Raw genomic sequence first — 24359 nt, 5'->3', positions numbered from 1 at the left:
AGCGACCACTGGAAAAGCTTTCTTTTATTGACTGGTACAGAAAGTATCGCACTGAATGCCATCGAAAGGGTACGGGCGGAATACGGTCAGGTGGTCATACTGATGTAAACTGAATGTTTGAGTAAAAAACATAATAAAAGATTCCCAAAAATTACAACATTCCTAATATAATAGACTTTAAGCCAGTACTCTAACCCTTACCTTGTTATAAGTAACAATGATAAACAGCTTCTCTAATACACGCACTTTTGATCCCTCTGATTTTAAAAAGCAAATAAAGTTAAATACAAAAATGATAACATGACTTGTGGTTGGTAGAAAGTACAGTATAAAAATCATACAATCAGAAGTGCTCAAATGTGGATGTTACATTTTTTCCTTCTCTCTTCACACGAGGCAAATACTTTGTTTTGTTTTTTGTAAATTTTCTCTATAGATGTCTCCTTTAGGAAGTGGTGCACGGTTGGGAAAAGAAAAACAATGGAATCGGGCAAGAGCACAGGGGTTGGGAGACTAGGGAGTGGAGAATCATAGGCCCTGTGGAGGGTTCTTGATGTGACACGGTGGCCTCAGCAAACACCTCCATTATAGACATCCCTCCCCCCAACCCCCTATTTTCCTGTCGGCTGGAGGAGGGCGTCTAGCCCAGGCTGGTGATGTTGGCCCTGCCACCAGGGGGCGCAACGATGCGCTGAGTGTTACGGCGGGGGATGTTGTCGTCAATCTGAGAGCCTGAAATAAGACAAATCAAAAGGAAATCAATCTTATGGTGTATAAATATTTAAACATGATGACACTGTTCCAGACAAGTGATCAAAACTGTTTATAATAGATTATATTTAATTATGCGTAAAAAAAAAAAAAAAGACTTATTATGCATCTTTATTTATTTTTTGGTTTATTTAGATTTTTGCTAAGTGCTCACCGGAGAGGCTGAAGCCGGACTGGTGCAGGTTGCGGACCGGTTGAGCAGGCTGCTTGGCAGGAGAGGTTTTGGCAGAGGAAGCAGGAGTCACAGCTTTGGGCGTCACTGAAACCTCACAGACCGGCCCGTCGTAGAGACCCCGCGGGACGCCCCTCAGTTCAGCAAGCTACAAAACAACAGTGTATGATAATGTCAATAAAACACAGCTAATCTGATAACCTCGAACATTTAGGAATCTACAGTTAAACTTTAATGAAGTAAACATTTCATAGAAATTAATTGATATATTAACAGGCATTACATTTTCATTTACAAATAAGTATATTTACAGAATAAATGTGTCATCTATTTATTTATTTATGAAAAATACATATTTATATTTTTTTAAATCAGTATTCTATAAAACCAACAATAAAAACAATTACATATAATGAACAAAATATGTACAGTAGCAATACTCATAATAACAGTAATAATAAAAAAAAGTAATAGGTATATATATATATATTCAAACATAATGTTCAATAAAATAATACTTGTAAAAACACTAATTGATTGTATGTGTGTGTGTGGGACATACATACAAAAGACAACTATAAACTAAAATAAGCATATATATATATATATATATAAATATATATATATATATATATATAAACACACACACACACACAATATTCTTTACTAAAAAAAAGAAAAAAAAGAAAAATACTAATAATAATATTCTATACAAATCATATTGTAATATACAAAATAAATCTATAATCTATAACTCACCCTGCTGCGAGCCTTTATCCTCTTGTAGACATAGTCAGGGAAGGGTTTGCGGGTCACGTAGCGGCCGGACCCCTCAGTGGTGTGGAGGTTCCCCTCCTCCAGCACGATCTTTCCCTGGCTAATGACCACCAGAGGCGCACCACGCACCTCGGTGCCCTCGAAGATGTTGTACTCCACCGCCTGGAAAACAAGAAGCAACAACATCACAGTAACAACACAGAACAAGAACCTCCTGCTGATTTACAAACATTTCCAACATGTAGCATTTAAGAAGCAAGAAATCATTGCACAAACAATCCAAATCCCTTCCACATACTGAAGCATGATGTTCCAGTGGAAATGGAAGTGATGTTGCATGATGGGAATCATTATTGATACTTTCAGACAGCTATTTAAACAATATGTCAGAGACTAGTTGTCAGGACCCATACCAGTTTAGAAATACAGTGCAAAGAAAACTTGCTGGAAATAAGAGGGCGCGAACGAGGAAGGAAGTATATTAAAGTTTACAGGGTGTGTGTGTGCTGGCAAAAGTGTGACCACCCTTCTAAATGCTACTGGCGCTTTGCTAAAAGCAATACAGTTTGTCCCACAAGACCTAAAAACAGCACCAGAGTCTGATAATCAACACACAGATGCTAACACACCTACACACACATATATATATATATATATATACATACAGTAAAAAGTAATATTAGGAAATATTATTGTTATTTAAAATAACTATATTCTAATTCAATATGTTTTATTTTATAGAATTTTTAGCATCATTCCACCAATCTTCAGTGTCATATGATCCTTCAGAAATCATTCTAATATGCTGATTTGCTGCTCAAAAAAAAATTATTATTATTATCAGTGTTGAAAGCATTGTTTTGCTGTTGCTGAATATTTTAGTGGACACAGTGATACATTCTTCTGTAATAATGTGAAATATTTACTGCAAGTTAAATCCATTTAATGCATCCTTGTTTAATAAAAGTAAAAGTTTCTTTTAAAAACTCTTAGTGACCTCACACTTTTGAACAGTAGTGTATCTTCAGTGATTATATATTAAATAAATAAAGAATTATGTTTTATTTGTTGCAAAACCATTTTTGTCTTGTCTAAAGCATAATTCTTACAATATTTAGTGAGGTTTACGCTTAAAATGAAGGGGACAAATATGTGATTTAAAAAAGCCCAGATACATATTTTAATAAGTCCAGACATATCTAAAAAAACAAGTATATTTCATATTATTCATTATTATACATTACATTACTTATAATAAATTGATTATTAATCTAAAATGTAAATAGCTTTAAAAAAAAATTTAAATTATAAATTACATATATGAGTTAATTAGTAATGCTATTATTAATTATAAATGTAAGTTATAACTGTAATGTGTATTAAAATTATTTGTATATATTTATTATTTACATATAATGACAGAATTTTCATTTTGGGTGAACCATCCCTTTAAGATATTTGCAAACAAATCTCTTAAAAAGACAGTTCACCCAAAATAAAAATTCTGTCATTAATTACTCACCCTCATGTCGTTCCAAATCCGCAAGACCTTCGTTCATCTTTGTCACAAATAAAGATATTTTTGATGAAATCTGAGAGCTTTCTGATTCCATAGACAGCAATGCAACTGAAATGTTCAAGGTCCAGAAAGGAAGTAAGGACATTGCTAAAATAGTCCCTATAACTTCTTAAAACTAAGATTGAACTGCTTACGTCACATGCACTATTTTAACCATGTCCTTGCCAGCTTCACGGTCTTGACTGTGGTAGTTACATTGCTGTATATGGAGAGATGTCAGAAAGATCTCACAGGTTTAGAATGACATGAGAGTGAGTAATTAATGACAGAATTTTTGGGTGATCCATCCCTTTAATATTTAAATTATATTAATACATTATTTACGATATTTATCTAACACGCTTTTGCTTCTAAACTAATCTTTAGACATGTACGGTAGTTAAACAAAATCCACCAAACAAAAGAATACAACTCTTGAAAGCCAGTGTGTTATAATCTCACAAGGACAAAGAGAAGACATTAAAAAAAGATCCTCATGGTTGTGTGTTGTGTGCACTGTTACGCCTCCAAAGCAGGAGGGAACCATCAATTACCCAGCAGAGCTGAGAATGACATCACTCGCATGAGTAACATAACCCACACCCAACATTCGGTCAGAAGAACCAGAGTGCTCTGGTCAGGACTGCAACCACCTTCACAAGAACACAACTTCCCTCAATGGTAACTACACCGAGGGACGTAAATCACATAAACACCAATGAATCCCGCACACTAACTCACCAGATTGTGGCTCTTCGCTGAGATGATCTTTGTGACATCAGGGTCCCACAGAACCAGATCGGCGTCTGAACCCACGGCGATGCGGCCCTTGCGTGGATACAAGTTGAAGATCTTAGCGGCGTTGGTGCTGGTGACGGCCACAAACTGATTTTCGTCCATTTTTCCAGTTACCTATGAACAAGGGGGACCGCCGGGAGAGATGACAGTTTGTCTCGGTTGTGTTTGTGTTCACTTGAGTGTGCTTGTCTGTTCGGCTGGGACTATTTAGACTCACATGACCACTGACTGATTTTGTTTATATGACTGAAGGAAGTGTAGATGCTGCACTGTTGCAGCTTTGATTTAATGTCTCTCCTTATTATTTGCATACTAGTATTTCTGCCTCACCACACATTTGTCCCAGATGATGGACATCCGTTCTTCAGTGCCGTTGGTTCCTTCGGGGATGAGGGTGAAGTCGTCTTTGCCCACAGCTCTCTGGGCGGTGTTAAAGGTGCAGTGAGCGCTTCCTGTCACCTGCAGATCTCCACTGAAGCAGGAAAGTGGGTGAGGATTAAGTTTCAAGTTGGGAACAAACGATTGAGTCTATTCTACAAACATTTATATTTATCCACTTAGCGAACCCTTTTCACAATAGTGTCCTCTTTAAATGAAATAATCTCAGAGCAAACACGTTCTAAAATCCCACTTTTAACTTCCCACTGTTTTGGCCCTAAAAGTGCCTCTTAAAGTGATTTAATAATAATAATAATAATAATAATGTGTATGTATTAAATTATTTATCCATTGGATATCTGGATATTGTTATTAGTAGTAGTACTAGCATAATAAATTGGTAATAATAAATTAAATACTAAAAATATTATGATCATATAATATTTATTAGTACAATACATTATTATTATTATTTTTGCCTTTCAATTGATACTAAAAACTACTACTAATAATAATAAGAATAATTTTTAATACTATATTAATATTACTGCTATAAATACATAAAGAATTCAATAATTTTATTTTGTAGTTAAATTGCTTTGTAATAAAATACTATAATAATCATTACAATAATACAATTAATATTAGTAATATACTATATATATATATATATATATATATATATATATATATATATATATATACAATGTATATAATAAATATCATATGAAATAATAATAACAATTAAAAATGATGATAATAGTTATGTTGGTAATAAAAAACAAAACAATTATTTCCTCAATCTATTTCATTAATTTAATCATTAATTCTTCACTTAGAATTTTATGTTATATATATTATTTGATAAATATAATTTAATAAATAACATTTCTAATAATAATAATGATTGTTATATTTCTAATAAAACCCAAAACAATATTTTCTTCAATTTAGTCACTTTAAATATTTTCACTTTAAATATTTTTTTTATGGTAATAATACTTGAATTATTTTTTTTACTAAACACATTTTTAAAAATAAACTATACTGAAGACTTCAAGTCAACTCCTAAAGTTAAAGCCAACCCTTCAGTTCACTTTAAAGTCATTTGAGGTAATATGGATCATACACACATTAGCCACTTCTTGTATTTCTTTTCTTTTTTTTATTAACTGCTCTCAGACCCCACAGATGAACCAGTTTGATTTCTTATGGTACACTAATTACAGGGCTCCACCACCATAGCAAATCAAATCAGTAATGCATGCTACAAATAAACAGCATACTACCATGACAGCAGTGAGTTGAGATAGTCCGGTGTGGTGGGATCCGGACTCAAGGGTGGAGACGTGACGTAGGCGGCGGCCTTGGCCCAGTTCTTGCTCCAATAGTGTGAGCCGTCCGTACCAAGACTTGCTGTGATTGGCTCTCCATACACAACGGTGCCTAAATGGTTCAAAGATACCGAATTAGGAATAGGCATATATAATTTCACTGTAATTCCCTTGCCCTGATTCTGAAGTCCGACCACTATGATGTCATTTCTTGCTGTCGAGCCAAGAACAGCTGAGTCATAGATGCTGTATTATTATATTTTTTTGCCGGACTGCAATGCATCCCAGTTCATAAAACCTGCCTTGCTTGTCCAGACTTAATAATAATACCTCATTTTAATGGAATTAGATCAAACCGCCTCAGAATGTTCTTCCATGGTGGTAATTTGACCTTGAATGTTTCCACTAGGTTTGGTTCCATTGAAGTCTCGCCATATTGAAAATGGAGTTGGGTCCCACCTTTCTTCCTGGCCTGGGCGATGACATCAGCCGCACTCTTGCTCATCACTTTGGTGATGTAAAGAGGGCAGTTGGTCTGATTGGCCACTGTTACGGAGCGGTTCACTGCCTCCGCCTCCACCTAAACGATCAATAAGGCCAAGTCAGCACACATTTTCTTGGAAAAACTTGGGAAAACGGATGACTTTTCCCAGAATTCCCTGCCATTTACCTCCTCTGGACGACTGAGGACATGTCCCTCTGGTCCAGTGATCCCCAACTCCAAAACCCTGCGCTGCTCCTGTTGAAATATAGACGAGCAGGATACGAGTAGCATGAGATTGCTGAATCCTTCAATAATGATGTCATAGTCTCAATACATACTGTACATATTACAAATGTCTTCATTACAAAGAGTTTGCTTATCTTGATCATGACAAATACACATAACCATGAGCCAAAAGTCATCTGCAATGAATTATATCACCCTCACATAGGAATATTTGTGTTGGTTTTGCTTGCCAGTATAAAGTCTGAGCGTTGGTTGTGGAGCATATGTTTTGATTTAACATCTCCAAACAGTTTATTGTTGATAATAACTCTGAGTAATGGAGCTCAGTGCTGGACGGTGCAGCCTGGCTGAAGATCTGACCTCGGCTATGATGTCTCCGTTCTCAGCATGGACTTGAGCGATGGCCCCGAGGTCCCGGATGACACTGAACACTTCGTAGATCTGCACATAAACACACAGTTGAAGTCACACAAATGCTGACACTCAGAAGGCGAATCATGGTTAAAACAGATGCAACGATCACTGGCAGACTATTCAAGCATCATCTGTTTATAAATTGCCAAGGGACTCTGTTAAGATTTCTTAACTTTTCTTGTTCTTTTTTTTTTTTTTTGGCACAATTGTGATTAGTAATTACAACGTAACCTCCCAAACCCCCCAAAACTTGGTACAGTGCCACCTTTAAGTGGTACCATGGTACTGTGATGTTAACAGATGGCAGAATTTTTTGTCATTTTCAAAAACATTTTGACTGCCAAATTCCATGTTTGACTGATACGAATTAAGGTATTCTCTGGGAGAAATCATGTTTTTTTTTTTTAGATACACTGGAGTACAATACTGATATATACTTAAAAAAAAAAAAAACAGTTTAAATATGGTAAATATATAAAAATGGTACTACTACTGTAGTTTTTGTTGTCAGGTTTTTCCCAAAAAAAATAAATAAAAAAAATCTAATGAAATGTCTAAATGAATGGCCAAATGAATGAATGGAGTTGCTAGTCAGGATTCCTTTTCAGAAAATAAATGCCACATTAAATTGCAAACTCATGAACAAAAATAAATAAATGAAAGAAAGAAAGAAAGAAAGAAAGAAAGAAAGAAAGAAGGAAAGAAAGAAAGAAGGAAAGAAAGAAAGAAAGAAAGTACTTAAAATTACCATGGTGCATGTCTAAAACCATGATATTTTGTAAGTGCACAGGCAGGCAAAGTCACAATACATTGCAAATTAAATAAATACATAGGTAACACTTTATTTTACAGTGTCCTTGTTACACATTATGTACTTACTATTATAATAACAATAAATTATGCACAATGTAAGTAGCCCTAAGCCAAACCCTAATTCTAAAGGGTGCTAGGTTAGAGGGAGCTCTTGTACTTTTACAAACCCTTACCCTAAAGTAAGTACATGTAGTTAATTAATATTATTCAGTACTTAAATGTATATTTACACTGTTACAAGGACACCTTAAAATAAAGTACAACCAATATATATATATATATATAATTTAAATATTTATAAAATATATTTATTTGTATATAAATATATAAAGTATTTTAAGGACAATTTAAATATTCTGCATTATTGTTCCAAAAATTTCATTTTCATCATTTTTTTTTTATTTAGGTTAAATATGACCTGGGTTTGTTTTTGACAGGTTTCAAGAGACTAATCGTAAGATGCATGTAAGAAGGTAGAACCCATGGAGGAAGCCATACCTGGGAATCAGTGAGCTGGAACACATCTTTGTAAGCCAGGTAGACGAGGAAAGAGTTAACGCCTGCACACAAAGCCGGGGGTGAAATTAGAGAGGGCAATGAAGGAGCCCGTGAGACATCAGTGAAACAGCGCAGCAGCAGAATTCCTGAGCGATGCAGTATTCTCCAGCTCTGCTGGGCTTGACCAGCAGATACAGATGTTAACAGTGGTTTACCGTGATCTTTGACGAGTGCCTCCATCTCCTCTTGAACACCCTTGTGCCATTCGGTGATGTCCAAGTGAAGAGAATAGTCACAGCACGCTTTGCTGTCCGCCCATTCGCGCCACTGATTGAAGGCCGACATCAGACTCGTCCCAGGTTCAGAAACCACATGATCAACTGTTCACACACACAAACACACACAGCGGTTAGGCAGATATTAAAGAGCTCCTACGGATTAATAAGTATCTCAAATCAGTTAATAATGCTGCTCTGAAATGAGGGCGATGGAGAAGTTAAAACAGTCTTGTGCTATTTTAAGCACACTGTCTCCATCCTCTCTGCACTGCTGTCAGGTACGGTCGATGGTGGCTGCATCTTTAACAATACAGGTGACTCAGCAAAACAATACAGCTTTCAGAGCACATAGGAAAAGGCAACATAGTTCATGAAAAGCTGCTCTAATAATAGCTTAAAGGAATAGTTCACCTGAAAATGTAAATTGGTAACCAGTCAGTTGCTGGTAGCCATTGACATCCTATATTATGTAGGGCCCTATGAAATCTGTTTTATTTATTAAAAACTTACCACCTTAATTTCTTAATTAAGCAATTTATGAAAAGTTTACAAAAAAAAATGTTTTTAAGGCCCTTTGTATAGAAGCAGATTAGTCTCAAATATAATTCATGCAAAAATACACGATTTACACATGTGTAGACAATTTCACATGCATGAAACCTAATTCACGTACACACAAAAAAAATTCACGTGCGTGAAAAAAAAATATATTCACAAAAAGCAATTCACAAGCGCAAAATAAAATGATATATTTATAAAATACATTTCACAAATGCAAAAAACTATTTGTAGATATACAACTGTGCACAAAAACCTTTGAATGTTTAAAATGTACGAGTGTCTGAATGTACGAATCGTCATTTACTACGAATCCACTCGGATTTGTGTGTGTGTGTTTTTGAGACTTTCCTGGCAGAACTCTCTTCCCACGTGGGTCTGTCGTACTCTTTAGCCAATCAGATGCGAGCTTACCATTCAACCAATCATATCATAAGCCACTGAGTGCATTCAAGGAGCATGATTCTGCGCACCTTTAGCGCAATATGGATTAATTAGAACAGAAATTAAGCCTTTACATCAGTAATCCAGCATGGCGAATGAAGAACAGGAAGCACGGGTAAGAGTTTAGTTTATTTCATAAAAGTCTGAGTTTACACATTTTATCGTTTACACATTCAATCAAGACAGTTTTTCTAGTTAGAAAACTAGTTAGAAAAAAATACAGTTGTAACAGGACAGTTACAGTAATTATAAATTAAACTGCAATCAGGATAGTAAAAAGAAAGACCTGTAAAGACAAAAGTAACATTTTGAGAGTTGTGAAATAATAATTCTAAATAATCTTGTTTTATAAATTGATGTCTGTTAGGTCAGTGTACATTCTTACAGTAATACATTTTAAAACATGTAGCCTAGTCATTGTTAACCACTACGTTGAAGCAATGTAGTTCGATCAAGATAAACAACATCACATATTTAGAAACGTTGTTTAATTTGTAACTATATACGTTATAGTGGTTCTCAACCTTTTTTTCCACTGGGCCGCACTATAGTCCAAGTCCAAGTGCAAGCGGATTGCACAGGTTCGAGTAGCAATGGGCTTCTTCACACTGCCTCTACATGTGCAATTGTGCTTTTGAAGCCTACTGACCACGCGCACCTGTCCGCGCGGTCATAAAAAAAAATGTGAGGTACGCGTTAGTCTTCTCAGAGCCTCTGCACACGCTCTCCCATGACGATGACTACGTCACGCCTACCAAGCGGTCCATAACGGACTCCCCGCGGACGCGGAAAGTTTAACATATGGCTTAACCCTCTGGGCTTCTTCGTAAATGGGTCACACTTAGCTTCCTCCCGCCCGAAAACGGGCGAAGCCTTAAAATTGTACTTTACTTTTTCCCAGGATAACCAATCAAATATATTTTTGTTCTATAATGTTTTCTGATTATTATTTAGAATTTTTAGATTTTTTTATGATACTTTGCATTAATTATATAATTTTTATGAGCTATTTGTTCCATTAGAATTAATATATCATTTTTTATTTTATATTTATTTAAAAAAAAAATCAATAAATGCAGCATTTCACATCAAAATAGAGTGCCAGCCTAAAAAAAAATGTTCCAGGAGAAGAACTTCATCTAGTGGCTTTAAAAATAGCCACTTTTGTGTAATGTCCTGTACCAGCCTGTAGGCTGTCTATAGCTTCCTATATATCCTATGTAGAAAGGCTATTTGATTCCTTTTGTTGTTTTAGACATGATTTCTCTATCTTATTTGTTTTTTTTATTTAGATATACATTTAGATATTCTAAAAGATGATTACTTTATTTTCTTAACAAAAATGTTTAGATAAGTATCAGGTTTTGCATTATGATTACAATCAAACTATAGCATTTGGTTCGAAAGGGAACACAATGTGTGTGTGTGTGTGTGTGTGTGTGTGTGTGTGTGTGTGTGTGTGTGTGTGTGTGTGTGTGTGTGAGTGAATGTGTGTGTGTGTGTGTGTGTGTGTGTTGCATTTGAGCGAGAGTCTCTTTTTGTATTTTTTATTTATTTATTTTTGCATATTCTCAAAATTTGCTGTTGCAGTCTTACCAGTCTCTCTCTTTCTCTCTCTCTCTCTCTCTCTCTCTCTCTCTCTCTCTGTGTGTGTGTGTGTGTGTGTGTGAATTTGAGCAAGTTTTTTTTTTCATTTATTGATTTTATGTGGAATATTCTACAAATTTGCTGTTGCAGTCGCCAGTTTATCTGTGTATGTGTGTGTGTGTGTGTTTGTGTGCGTGGGTGTGTGTGTGTGTGGGGGGGGGGGGGGATCTTATTTGCACTCTTGATGTTCTAGAGTGTCACCCCTTCATTGCTGTACACTTTTTTTCAGCACAGTTGCTGATCTGTAGCTTGTACCACCAAAAGTTTCTCTGAGTTTTCCTATTTTTTCGTATTTCCCATTCATTTCCTATGTCTCCCGTTTTCGGGCGGGAGGAAGCTAAGTGTGACTTTTTTTTTTACGACCCTTTAACATATCAGAATCATCTCCTTGATTTTTTTGTGTGTTCATATAGGTAATACAACAAAAGTCACCAAGTTTCATACCCATCCGATGAAGCAAAAAAATTAAACATTTAAAAACGTTCAAGTTTTCGCCCGTTTTCGGGCGAAGAAGCCCAGAGGGTTAAGATGCAGTCTGTAAGATGCGCACGGGAGCATGACTTGACGCGACATTGCAGAAAATGTGTGTTCACAAATGTAGTCTATGTTGATCCAAATATGGAAAGCACATTCGAATGTAATAATATAAGGTTCTCTCCAGAGATGTTTTGCCACATTTCTTCAAGGATGATTGCTATGTAATATATGGTGTTCCCATTTGCCTGAACTTCAAGTAAAATGCGGGGCAAACCGAAAATCCAGCACTGTCCTTCACTACTGATACTGCGACTATTATTTTTTCTACGTGTTCATTCGCTGGCATTTTTCACATTGTTACTTTACACATTGTTACACATTCTGTTACTTAGCCTGTGTCTGTCACTCGTCCTCTTAAAAGTGGAAGCTTGTGCTTTGTTGCATTATATTGAAACTTTGTTGATGTTCTCTGTTCATGACTCTTTATATGGCGATAAAAGACAGCTTTGTTGCGTTTTTTTTACCAACCCGGTTGGGACATAGAATGGGGAGCACAGGAAAAAAAGTTTGGGAACCGCTGCATAACATAACGGTTATGGAAATTAGAACGACAGTACATTGAATTAAATTGCAATGAAGTTACAAACGATCCACATCATTAAAGAGAATAAGCTCCGAAATATAGCCTATAAAATAAATAAAAACGAGGATCAATCTGAAACTTTTCAAGTGCGACAATAAATAACCTACACACGATCCACAACATAATTAAGTTGCAAAGAGCATAGGCTCAAACATAAAATAAAATGAAAGAGGATGCATCTGGAACTTTTCGAGTGCAGCGCAAAAGTCGCTCAGCCTGCAGCGAGAGAGAGATTTCCTCAAGATTTTTTATTTGCTCATTTTCTTTCTCTATTCTCTTCGTCGCTGTTGCCTCCAAATCCTCAATCTCTCTTGGCCCTTCTCCTCCTGACTAACAACTTTAAGATGTCCGACTTGACAGTTTCTCTGATTTCAGCCAGTTAAGCATATTTATAATATATATTATGGAATGAATGAAACGAGTTGGCACGCATATTAGCCTTCAGTACATAAAAGAAGAACAGTGCGTTGAAGACAGCATCTTCATTCTTCAATCTTCATTCGCCATGCTGGATTACTGATGTAAAGGCTTAATTTCCGTTCTAATTAATCCATATTGCGCTAAAGGTGCGCAGAATCGTGCTCCTTGAATGCACTCAGTGGCTTATGATATGATTGGTTGAATGGTAAGATCGCATCTGATTGGCTAAAGAGTACGACAGACCCACGTGGGAAGAGAGCTCTGCCAGGAAAGTCTCAAAAACACACACACACAAATCCGAGTGGATTCGTAGTAAATGACGATTCGTACATTCAGACACTCGTACATTTTAAACATTCAAAGGTTTTTGTGCACAGTTGTATATCTACAAATAGTTTTTTGCATTTGTGAAATGTATTTTATAAATATATTTCATTTTATTTTGCGCTTGTGAATTGCTTTTTGTGAATATATATTTTTTTCACGCACGTGAATTTTTATTTGTGTGTACGTGAATTAGGTTTCATGCATGTGAAATTGTCTACGCATGTGTGAATCGTGTTTTTTTGCGTGAATTATATTTGAGACTAATCTGCTTCCATACCTATGAAATGATTTTTTTTTTTCAAATAAATTTTTTTATTAATTCAGTTTTTCATAAATTTTCTGGATTCAATTTTAATTTTTTCGTTAACTATTAATAATCCAAACATCTCTAATCAACTGATTTAAATAAAAAATATATCTTTTTATTATTATTTGTGTGTTTTTTATTTTTTTATTTTTAGAAATACTGTGTTTTGTATTAACATTTTCTGATAAATAAATTCAGGTAAAAAAACAAACAAAAAAAAATCTTGAAAATAATTCTTTAAATATAGCGTTTTTAATAATTTTATTAGCAGTAGTAGTTCATTAACGTTTAACAACATTATAAGATTTATGAAGGATTGCCCACTCCAGGAAGCGTTTAAGCTGTGATCAATCTGCAAAACGGTGACTGTAAAATATGTATTGTATGTATGGAAATGACATTTTTAATTTTGATACAGGGTATGGTCATTGTGTTACTTTGGGGGCTACTTTAGATTGTTGATATGCTAGATACTAGATTGTATGGCATTGCTAAGTTGCTGCTATGATGTTCTGGGTGGTTGATATGCAAACAGCAGCTAGCCCTGGCTCAGTTTCTTCAGCAAACTCATCACACTAAGCACAGTTGAATGCATACTGATCATGGTGGTTCCTCCAGCCAGCGCAGCACGGGTGCCTTGATAGAAGTCATCGGCAGCAGTCATGCCCCTGTCAGGCATCTGGAAGCGTGTGTGCACGTCAATGCCACCCGGCATCACCATACGCCCATGAGCATCGATGGTTTTCACCCCGCCAGGCACTATCAGATTCTCTCCGATCTGCCTGTGAGTCAGATATAAAAAATAAAGAGTTATACAATCTGAGCAATCTTAATTTTATTTTAGGGGCCAAATTTCAAGGGCTATTTCATTGTCTTTTCATGTATCATCTGATATAAGGGCATATTATGCACACATTAACCTTACAATCTTAGACTACTAAAGAAACAGTTCAGCTAATATATTTTACACTCACTTGATCAGGCCATCTTCCATATAGATGTCGGCACAGAACGACTGATCATCGTTCACAATCTTCGCCCCTTTAATCAAGAGACGGTCACTCTGCAACACCAGATAAAAGTCGCTTTAGTATCCTATTGCAGTACAAGTGCAAATTGTCTGTTCACCTTAAATATAGACATTAAATATAGACATTTCGTGAATATAGATTCAAGTAAATTTTTCAAATTTACCCAGGAGTCATGAAAATAAGAGCTTCTAGCTATACTGCTTTAGCTTCTAGCTTCACTATAGCATCACCCACATTCTTTAGAAGCGGCATCAGTGGATTCTCTGGTCTTTACAATTAAAAACAGATGTTCACCATGGAACATTTATCTGTCACTGCACTACAATGTGCTCAACTGAACCTGGAAGACAATGATTCACCCTTACAATCTGAGCTGATTGCTATTTCTACTATAATGTGTCCTGCATTAGTGAATGGGATTTTGATACATCTCAGTTACTCAAATCTTTCAAAGCTGTTCATCAAAGTTATTTATTCTAATTCATTCACGGACTCATTCAGTTACCATTTCTACAGGTTAATCAGATAATCTTTTCTGTTATGAGTGAGTTGCTGAATAATGCACTCAAGTAATTTGATAAAACACAAGACCTAAAAACCCAAGAACACTTATTAATGTTATGCATATTTAAAGGTAACCTATTATGCCCCTTTTTACAAGATGTAGTATAAGTCTAGGTTGTCCCCAGAATGTGTCTGTGAAGTTTAGTCAGATTTTCATGACATGTCACCTTTAACAAATATATTGAAAAGCATCATATAAGTGTGTAATAATTTTATCCTTGTTGTGAACAAGACTGACTCACATGCTGAACGGAAGAAACTAATGCTAATATATTTATACACACATATATACACAAATATATTTAAATAAATATTAATAATAAATCATTTAATACACAAACAACTAAAAACACATCTCTTCCATCTACACTAGACCCTCTAACACTAGCACTCTCTATTATGTTTCTATTTTATCTACTTGTTTTCTATTTATTTATTAAAAAACTTGACCCTCTTAACTACGGTTTTTCATCTTATTTTAAAAAGGACCCTCTAACACCAGCGTTCTCTATTTGTTTATATATGTATAGATTTATATTTATTTATTTGCTTTATTGCTACAGGAAAAAATGGTCAATATTTATAATAAAATGCTCATCTTTCTGTAGTAATTAAATAATTAGCAAACAAGCTATCACCTTTATATAGAACAAAATACTGGCTCATACAGTGAAGGGAATGTGTTTGTTTAATTGGTTCAACCAATATAATGCTTCTTCACAACATGTATTCCCAAATGCTATTGACTTGTGCTATATTCAGGCTTCAGAGGCATGAAAGTCTCAAGCTTCAGTGAATGAAAAACAAGAAAGAATGGAAACAGTTCCAAAACACTCATTGGGTTATCTTAATGTCAAAACATGTCCTCGGAAACATGTTTCCTGAATTTGTACGCTTTATACAAGTTCCAAGCAATAAGTGAATTAGACGAAAATAGTATCTTTCGATCGTTCCCAACAGCATCATGCAGTATGAAGGCTAAAGTTGGCTAGACACCCTGGTACAGACCCCGCCGCCACCACCCAGGAATCTCTTTACATTCAGGGCCCCAGAAGAACGGCCATTTTTCTGAAAGGGGAGCGGTGGAATAATTCCAGTCACAAGGCCCTCTGCACCGCACGGGGACAAAGGCAGCTCTGTCTGCGTTTCTGCCTCTTTGCGTGCTTGTTGGCAACCCAGCAACATGAGGCCCTGGGTGGCTTCCCAAGCCCTGCCCTGATTCACTTAGCGATGAAAGCAAATACTCCAGTGACCTGACATCTCCTACTACACATCCCACAACAAGAAAAACAACCCTACTGAACCCAAACAGGGCCTCATTTGCTCTCATATACCTTAAGTCATTTCAATTTATAGAAATACCAACACCAGCTTCTACAGAGGAAGAATGCCTTCTACTTCCCACATCCAGATCTTTGCCGGGGGGCTTCTGGGACCAGGCGAGTGGCTTTGGCGGTTGGCCACACTCAACAGCTGCTTTATAACATGCATTACATAACCCAGACAATCACAGCCATCCATTTCCTCTGTCTGCAAGCACAAACCGACCAATCGGAGCCATCGATGCTGAGCAAAGGGATTATGACATTGTCAGAAAGGTTGCAATTTTAATTAGAGGAAATGTGGACTCTATGACCTGATCTGGAGCTCGTTTTGGATCTTTTCCAGAGACAAAGTGCTGGATGCTTAGTGCATGAGAGCACTGACAGGAAGTCTTCAGGTCAGCATGTTTATTTTACTGCACGCCATAAATGATAATGGAAGTTTAAACAGGCAGTTTAGTGTCCATGAACATCAAACCATAAAGGACATCACATTTGAGATCTGAAGCTAATTTGCGCTTAATAATAATCCATATTGACCGACTTCCAGGCTTTGGGTTTAACCGCTCGCAATTCCATCCCTCAGTCGTTTAGAAACGGATTTAGCTGAGCCGGATTCTAGCTGCCAGGTCGATCCGTTTATGATCCTCTTAAAGGAAAGCCGAAAGTGTGGCTTGACTGTTTGCGTGCTTGGTGCCTTTTTCCCCTCTGAGGCAAAAACGTAGCCGTTATGAATGGAAATCTTGTATGTTGTAAGAAAACACACTCCTGGCAGACTGCTTGATACGAGTCAGAGAGGAGATTGGGCTTTGTGGTGGGGCGTGAACGAGAGGCACAACAGCAGGTCAGCAGTGCATTCTGGGACAGATCACTGGGTTGCACTGGAGCTGCTGCGGTTGCCATGGAAACCAGACAACTAGACTGAGGAGGGTATTTTTTGGAATCAGAATTTTACACTGTATTACAACCGAAAACTACAAAAACATGCAAATGTAAGATGATGTAATTTTATTTTTTATAAATATTTAATTCCTTAAACATTTTTGTTTATTTAAGAATTAATTTGTTTGTTTTTATATACATTTCTTACACGTTTATCTATACATTACTTTTTTTTAACTTAAAATTATTTATTAAATAAATATAATATTTTATGTTATTTATAATATTTATTTACTTAAGTAAATTAAATTACTTACTTTATTTACTTTCCTAATGTAATTTACCACAAAAGTTGATGCATTTTTAAAATAAAACTTTGATCTTTCATAATATTATCAAATAATTATAGAATTAATATAAGTAAATAATTAATTGACTAATGCAAAAATATATAAATAAATAAAACTTTCATCTGCTAAGTAAATAAATTAATAAATACTGTAAATAATTATAAAAATAACATTTTATTTTTATAAATATTTCCTTTATTAAAGCGATTTAAGTACCACAGAAAGATAGTAAAAACTTCCCTTAGTAAATAAATTAAACATTACTTGAGTAATTAATAAAAGAGTACTAAATGAATATATAATAATAAATTAATACATATTGTAAAAACATACATATTACATGCACATACTTGCATTTTATTAACAAATATGTTTACAAAATAAAACAAATTTTTATATTTTAATGAATAAATATAATGATTTTTTTTTTCACAAAAATTATAATTGTAATAAATGTTTGTGTTAACATTTGCTTTACTTAAATAATTATTTATTACATTACTACAGGAAAAAAATGATATTTAAAATTAATTTGTATTATTATTTCTGTAGTAATTAAATAATTGAGTAAAGTGAACATAAATAAATAAATTAATTAATTCCCATTTTAATTAATATTTATGTAAACATTTGCTCTAGGTAAATTATTATTGAATTACTACAGAAAATTATACATATATTTTTTAATTACTTTGTAATATTTCTGTAGTAATTAAATAATTGAGTAAAAGAGAAAATAAATGACTGAATGAATAAATAAATAAATAAATTACAAATATTAAAACTATCATCTTTGTTTAGTAAATAAATAAACATCAAAACAAACATTGAATAATAATATTTACAAAAACAACAACAACAACACTTATTTACTCATTTTTTATTTCTCTATTTACTTATGATTTTTTTTATTTAATCTTTTTATCTTTTACATCTTTCTGATGCAGAAAGCAGATGTAATAAGTGGTGACATAATGCCTGTCAGTGATTAACATGAAAACAGGTGAATTTGACTATACAGTCAAAGAATGTATGAACATAAAGATTCTTCTCTGATATCTGACCTCATAACTACAGCTGAACGTGACCAGGCCGGTGGAAAACATTCATCTTAAACGAGGCTCTCTCAAGAAGGTGTCACCCTCCTCCGTCTGTCTGTGCAGCTGACCAATGCAGCTGGTCCACCCCGACCCACCCATCAACCACCCCAGCGCCCTCCAGCCGACCAGCCATGCTGCCATATGCTTGTGTGTCAACTAAGCCTGGGTCTATATATGACCTGGGTCTATTTAAATCACAGGAAATACAGATCTAAGATGGACAGTCCATCAATTGTTCATAAATATCCGCATGAATAGAATTTATGCATGAGGTCTTTGGGTCATATTGTGCTTGGGAGGTCTGCATGAATTCCACTACAGTACAAGGGGTGATGACTGACGGGGCCAAGCTGTGACTACAGTTAGAACAGACGCAACAAGTAAAAATCGACCGAGTGACCTCTGCGCTATTTGATGTCAATCAACAGATCTGTTTGGAAGTGAGTCAAATTCCATTCCCATTACTTTCCCAGACATTGATGTGCCATAGACGCAACACTAAATAGGCCACTGTAAAAAAACGCCACTGTTATAGGGGTGTGGCACACACACACACACACACAGCTTTAGGCAACTCTACAAGCATTTCTCTCAGATAGCTCATTTTTCTTGCTTATTTTTCCTTGCCACCATCTGAATGTATTCTCAGCTGCACATTTTGGTCTTTTTTTTGCATGCGATCCTGCACGTGCTACTCTGTGACTGGCCTATCTCCAACCTCTTAGATCTTACTGAGAGCTGGATGCGGTTTCCTTAACATGCTGGATGGAAACCACAGCCCACCTACTTCTCATTCAACATCGCTTAGGGAATCTAAAAGGGTGTCCTAATGCTCTCCCCCAAACCTCAATCCAAAGAGCTTCCTTTGAAAAGAAACAAAGGCACACCCGCCACCAGCCGAGCCGAGTGGGAGCCCCATACGACCGTCTCCGAACAGCTATTTCCAGCATGGTTTACTCTAAAACAGATCAAATTAGGTGCATTGTGATGTCATGTGGATATGTTATAATCAGATGGGTGGGGAAGCATGATGATGTCTGTTCTATTGTGACAATCATTTCAATACAAGGCTTGAGCAAATGCACAAATATATAGAAGTATGGGGCATTAAGCTATTATAAATCAAACCTACAGGCTTGAGGAAGGAAATCTGCTCATTTTCCCCCTGGTTTGCAATGCGTTTTTCCATGACCCTGTACCGCTCGTTCAAACACGTTGTTCGCGTCAGCCACAATTGGTCAGACAGTTGCTCTCTCATAACTGCTTGATTTAATGCATCTACTAAGCACACGTTGGAACGTAATGGTTTATTCGCTACACATTGTCACGCTTGACGCGAGCGACGCGACGCAAGCAGAAAAACTGCTTCATTAATTAAATAGGGAGCGTTCCGGTCTTGTAGCGTCGCGGTTGGAGATGGGGCGTGAATTTCATAAGAGTCCTAGAACGCAATCCCGTGCTGCAGTACTGCTTCAAGACATAAATTAAACACTCTGACAGCTTAATTTCGCTAAAACATCACAAGTGTATACCGGCTCCAAGCACCTGAGCAACGCAATGCAACGTAGCTACGCGGAGCAGGGATCAGCGAGCGTTGCGTTTAGATCAGCCTTCGTGCAAACCAAATAGCTGCATTTATTATCACAATATTTAAACTACTTCTAAACATGCTTTATACTTAGTAAATAATCAAAGAAGATATTCCATAACTCACGGTTATGCGGGGAATATTCTTCTTGCCCTGATAGCCAGACATCTTCTTTATGCTCTATTCCCTTTGATGAACCGTTATCACTGTGATAATGGATGCAACGCTCTGTTTGGGAGGGGAAATGGCTTGGTTTAACCCTTTAAGGATTAGAAGGCGAACGGAGGAGGTTAAAGCGATAGAAATGTAAAGAACAATATCCCAATATCTCCTCTCCACTGATGCACCAAGTCCACCCAGACAGTCTGTGACAAAACGAGAGATTTTCATAGCGGAGAGCAGCGCGCATGCGCACAACCCCGCCCTGGATAGCCAGCAGCTCCTCCTCTGAGTCCACAGAGGCTGACCAATGATTCAGACAATGGGTTTAATGGCACACACCTATCAGTGTTTGCAAACCAAAACTGTGCGATGAATAATAGACATAATTTGTATGAAAACGATTACGGAGATTAATAAGAGTGTCAATGACATGGCACTTTCTTTTCTGGACTTATTGATTAATTTTTTTTTTTTGATTTACTGAGATTAACAATGATTTTATACATACATACACACACACATATCAATTTAAATCAAAATTTGTATTTTTATTTTATTCAAATATTTTATTCAAATAAGTAACCCTAAGAAAATGTCTTGATATTAATGTTGCAAGCATTTTTGTCAAATAATTTTTCCTTTGAATATTATGTTTGAAAATAAGTGTTTCAATAAGCTGTATGCACAGTAATCAAATAAATATGACAAAGACTTTTAAACTTGGGGAAGTGTAGGGGAAGTCGTGGCCTAGTGGTTAGAGAGTTTCACTCCTAACCCTAGGGTTGTGGGTTTGAATCTCAGGCTGGCAATAACGACTTAGGTGCCCTTGAGCAAGACATCGAACCCCCAACTGCTCTGGGCACCGCAGCATAAATGGCTGCCCACTGCTCCGGGTGTGTGTTCACTGTGTGTGTTCACTGCTCTGTGTGTGTGCACTTTGGATGGGTTAAATGCAGAGCACGAATTCTGAGTATGGGTCACCATACTTGGCTGAATGTCACTTCACTCACTTAAAAAAAGTCACTTGAGTGGTAACAAAACAATTTATATTTGCAGCTTTTAGCTCAATGAATTCAGAACAGTTTGTAATACCACACATAATGCCTTCTTAAAGTTAATCTTTAGCCCCAGATCTTAGTTTATTCATATGCAAACACTACAGCTCAATATCCGGGTACTTCTAGCTGCTTTGGGCTCAGTGCAGCAGACCTAAACATGCTATTGATCTCTGCAGTCATTAAGGCCTATCAGTGAAGAGAAAAAAAGCATAAGAGTGGCTTTAAATCACACTTTCAAATTTCCTGTTTGGTATACTGTGTGACAGAGCGTTTTCTTGACTATGGGATCATGTTACCATGTATAAAAGCACTTTCATATCATCTGACAACATTCAGTGAAAAGGCTATATAATTTTCTCCTCTTATGTGAAAAAGGAGGGTAATTCTGAATATAATTCTGAGTGGAGGTGATTCTGAGTCATATGATCTTTTTAACAGGTCCCAAGTTATTGCTCTTAAAGCCCCATTGGGGCGTACTTCAATCACAGCTCAGCATCACTGTCACTGTAGCTATGGTTACCACATCCAGATACCAAGGCCCACACATACAGCATCTTGAATTATTGGGCTCTTAGGAACAACTGGACTGTAAAAAACCTTACTGAATGTTTTAATCATCATTATTTTTAATGTTTGTACACTTTATTTTGAAAAAATAAATTACCTGTTGCTAGAAGGGCTGCATTTTATTTCTAAATAAATTACCGGTAGTTCTAAACTTTGTTATGTATAACATGAAAGACATTTTATGTATAATTTACCTTTTATTCTGGGAGAACACCAAATATTCAAGGCTTAATATAATTCATCATTTTATTCAACTTGAACAAGAAATATTGCAGTCAGCTGGTTATTAGCACAAAATAAACCCAGACGGTGATCACATTTTGTAACATCCTGGGATATATTTTATGATAATAATCACCTCACTGTACATTATCTCACATATTTCTACATACTCAGTAAATAGCTTATTAATATATAATATATATATATATATATATATATATATATATATATATATATATATATATATATATTAGATCACAAGATCACAACAATAAAGCTTTTTGTCTGGTTGATATTATTGTTATTATAAGCAAAAGAGGCTGCATCTGAATGAAGATTGCTTTATGCACTAGTGTTAATGTTTCCACCCACATGACAGTGCACAATCCCTGCAGCTCTTACCTCGTCGTTTAGGTTCTGCAGAATCTCTTTTCCAGTACTTCTCCTGATCTCCACCTTTCGTGGTTTGGAGATATCCTTCTGCCTCTCGATCACTCGACTTTTCCCTGAGGACAGCGAGTCAAAGTCCAGCGTCTTGTTCTCCGCTGAACCCTCCACTGGGCAGAACATGCCACAGAATTTCTGCCGTGGCTGGTTGGGGCTGGAGCTCCCCATGTTCTGGAAGAACGCAGGCACATCTCCGGCAGCAGACATTTCTCTCAGTGAATACTCCAGCTAGAGAGCTCTGTGGACTCTAAATGTTAGCTTCCCCATTGGGAGGTGAGACACAACATTGCATGTGAGGCGAGGAGGTTCCTATAGATGTTAGAGAAATCTTAAAGGAATACTAACGGAATGTAAACATTTAAATGAAGTGACATAATAAAAACAAAACATTTTTGACTGCATGAGTCGCCAAAACAATACATTTCATTATCCACACCATTCAGCCCTGCTTATTAATATATAACTAGTCGCAAAACCCTTTAGAAAAGATGCCTACTCATGTTGAACAATCTGTTGAATAATACAATAACACGAAGAATGAATGCAGATAAACGTGGACCGTGCAAATGATGTTGTTATTAAACGATACCCATCAGGATTTGATAGTATTATATCTACTAAAGCGATGACAAACATTCAGATAAAATCCAGAGATGTTACCGTATAGACGTGAGACCGACGGAGGAAGAGGTGACGATCTGCTGGAGAGAGGAAAGGAGAAACAGCGGAAGTGATGCGGAGTTTTGAGGGTTAAAGATGTAATGTGTCCATATCTGAGGGCTTTTTCCCCGGATGAATTGTCACTTACTGCCTATTGTGAGATACCTTTGTTAGCATTCGCTCTGTGTGTTTAAGGAACACGCTGTGGATGTGGAACACAAAGAGAAATGTATGGTCGGCGTACTCGTAGAATAGATAATGACTCTTAATTTTTATTCTTTTTCTTTTAGTCATCGCCCCGTTGATAGTTGAAGCGCCACGCCCATGCAGGTTAAAGTTAAGGGCGCTGTCCGTTCAGCACCACACGCCGGAGGATAGGAACGACTCACTATTTACATGATCGGGGTTATGAGTGGAAGTTCACACAGGACCCGTTCCTATCTCCGTCTGAGCTATTTTTATACACACATGTCAGATGTGCGTACAGTAGCCTATATGTACAGTATTTGGCCAGAAGGGGAATTTAACGACTCCCAAAAAAAAAAAAAATTCTGGATTATTTGGTAATTATTAGGAAAAATATTTTTGTGAAATGTGATTAGCCACATTATGAGACAATTTCAGAAAAAAAGTACACACACACACACACACACACACAAAACATAAATAATAAAAAAAAATAATTGTATATTTTAAAACAGACAACTTAAAACAGACATTTTTGTCTTTAATTTATATATATATAGGCAATAGCCTAATTTTAGTAGGCAAATTTAAGTCACGGCCAAAATGTAGCCTATTAGCAGTTCTTCAATTCGGTTCGAACAAAATGATAAATGTGATTCAGTGAGTCAGTAGGTCTAACTGAATCAAGGTGTTTTTTTTTTTTTTTGAGCTGGTGAAAAGAACCGTCTCAAAATAGTCAGTCGTTCAGAAATCGGAATACTGGTCACGTTGTAGCTCTATGTTTTGAATCATTGGAAAGATCGGACACAAGATTCATTAGCTCATTAAAAAAAAGTCATTCGTTTTTACATTACAAAGAAGAACCATTAAAGAGAT

The 24359-nt window shown here is 36.1% G+C and overlaps 1 protein-coding gene across 2 annotated transcripts; it reads right to left on the bottom strand.

Annotated features, from left to right (window-relative positions):
• Positions 1 to 6: 6 nt before the first annotated feature.
• On the bottom strand, positions 7 to 23763 carry LOC132127884 (dihydropyrimidinase-related protein 2). Of its 2 annotated transcripts, XM_059540142.1 has the most exons (15): positions 23298 to 23763; positions 22593 to 22859; positions 14319 to 14407; positions 13942 to 14126; positions 8459 to 8623; positions 8244 to 8305; positions 6879 to 6959; positions 6459 to 6527; positions 6248 to 6368; positions 5744 to 5900; positions 4407 to 4548; positions 4020 to 4190; positions 1703 to 1882; positions 926 to 1091; positions 7 to 732 (listed from the first exon to the last, which is right to left on the bottom strand). In XM_059540142.1, the coding sequence occupies exons 2-15, from the start codon at positions 22842 to 22844 to the stop codon at positions 641 to 643; spliced, it is 1932 nt and encodes a 643-aa protein (XP_059396125.1). In that variant the 5' UTR covers positions 22845 to 22859; positions 23298 to 23763; the 3' UTR covers positions 7 to 640. The 2 variants fall into 2 exon arrangements, with proteins under 2 accessions (XP_059396125.1, XP_059396126.1); XM_059540143.1 differs by lacking the exons at positions 22593 to 22859; positions 23298 to 23763 and adding an exon at positions 20308 to 20559.
• Positions 23764 to 24359: the final 596 nt, after the last annotated feature.

Source organism: Carassius carassius, chromosome 45 (assembly GCF_963082965.1).
Source record: "Carassius carassius chromosome 45, fCarCar2.1, whole genome shotgun sequence".
NCBI classification, from domain to species: domain Eukaryota; kingdom Metazoa; phylum Chordata; class Actinopteri; order Cypriniformes; family Cyprinidae; genus Carassius; species Carassius carassius.
This window is presented reverse-complemented; position numbering and strand designations above follow the sequence as displayed.

Coding starts and splice junctions, on each gene's coding strand:
- LOC132127884 (XM_059540142.1), bottom strand. CDS start 22,844: ATGTCTGCTGCCGGAGATGTGCCTGCGTTCTTCCAGAACATGGGGAGC. Junction 8,624..13,941: donor TGGAGGAACCACCATGATCA/GTATGCATTCAA, acceptor GTGTGTGAACAG/TTGATCATGTGGTTTCTGAA. Junction 1,883..4,019: donor CAGCGAAGAGCCACAATCTG/GTGAGTTAGTGT, acceptor CTTGTTTTCCAG/GCGGTGGAGTACAACATCTT.